At 36.1% G+C, this 1,303-nt stretch overlaps 1 protein-coding gene across 2 annotated transcripts in view; it reads right to left on the bottom strand.

Annotated features, from left to right (window-relative positions):
* LOC101499767 (peptidyl-prolyl cis-trans isomerase CYP63) overlaps positions 1–1,303 on the bottom strand; it is a 5,696-nt gene extending 4,393 nt beyond the window's left edge. Inside the window, exons 1-3 of one of the 2 annotated variants that reach the window (XM_004493670.4) lie at positions 1,146–1,303; positions 431–613; positions 271–325 (exon numbers count right to left, since the gene is read on the bottom strand). In XM_004493670.4, coding sequence (XP_004493727.1) covers positions 271–325; positions 431–508 — 133 coding nt within the window. In that variant the 5' untranslated portion in view covers positions 509–613; positions 1,146–1,303. Of the gene's footprint in view, positions 1–270; positions 326–430; positions 614–889; positions 1,077–1,145 lie in introns of those variants that run through there. The other variant, XM_012713935.3, reaches the window with a different exon arrangement.

Genomic DNA, 1,303 nt, shown 5'->3' with positions numbered 1-1,303 from the left:
TTTTTGAATAGCTGTTATTATGCTATAGCTTAGCAGAATTTGAATAGATCATTATTGTTCCACAATACATTATTAAGTACAAAATGTTATCAAATGGCGACTATAGCAGCGCTATGACACTGTTACATGGAGGAATTTGAACAAAGTGCTATATTCCCCGATCCACAATGATAACACTGGTTAAAATAATGCTCTCCAAGCAACAAACCAAAACATTAAATAAAATGAGAATGAAGGTGAAAGACAATTATATAAAAAATTTAAAGATACCTGTACAAAGGGCCCGAAAATTCTCGGCTGTCTTAGGAACTATACTAGAAAAAAGCTGCACCATTTCAAAAAAAAAGTACTGTTAAACCAACCTGAGAGACTGAGAAAACCTCAAATATCCTTCCAAGCAGAGAACTAAAAATATATAGTTCTTAATTACCTCAATAACAATTCTTTCCACGGGATCCCCATCAACTGATACATCTAAAAAAACACAAGGATTCTTTTCCAGACTCATTGCCTTGCAAATAAGATGCTTCCGACGCAAATTAGAAAGGTAGAAAACAATCAAGAATCAGCAGCAATGATCCAAGGGCGTGTCACAAAGAGCATCAGCATTAATCTATTAAAATAGAGAGCCATAGTTAATTGTTGCACATCACACACAAGGAATGATCAACATGTTCAGCAAGTTTTATGATCAAAATAAATGTGAACTAAACAAACCAATAAAAGAAACACACACACACACAGTATAAAGTATAAGTCCTAATAAATAGGTAGATTCCTTCGATTAAAACCATTACATTGTGATAAACCGAATCAGAAAATCTTAACAAGATAGGTTATCACAGATGCAATGTAACAAAACCATAAACCCTAAGTATCCATTGCTTACGGTGTATGATTAGGGTGAACTCAGGTTCATCGCAGAATCTAGGAAAACCTAAATCGAAGTATTCGTTGGAAACCTCATTTTGAATCGACAAATGAGGATATAACTACCCGGCAAGAGAATCGAATAACTGTTAAATGAAGTAGTGAAAGAGGAGCAGAATAGGAAGAAGCTGTAACAAATTTCGAGTGTTAAAAATTCCACGCTGGTCCTAATTGTGCTTGCACGGAGAGATAGAGAGAGAAGGGGGGGAACTCACCGTAAACGGAGGCGACAGCTCTATATCACTGAACACTGATGATAATACGGAGGAAGTTCATATTCATGCTTGGGAGATAGAGGAAGCACGAGAACGTTGTTGAACTGGATTTGGGTCGTCCAATCTGGCCCAATAATCTATTTTCTCTTTATTCCATC

This window comes from Cicer arietinum, chromosome 3, assembly GCF_000331145.2.
Source record: "Cicer arietinum cultivar CDC Frontier isolate Library 1 chromosome 3, Cicar.CDCFrontier_v2.0, whole genome shotgun sequence".
Classification (NCBI taxonomy): domain Eukaryota; kingdom Viridiplantae; phylum Streptophyta; class Magnoliopsida; order Fabales; family Fabaceae; genus Cicer; species Cicer arietinum.
Note: the sequence above shows the minus strand (reverse complement) of the source record. Positions and strands in the feature narration are given on the sequence as shown.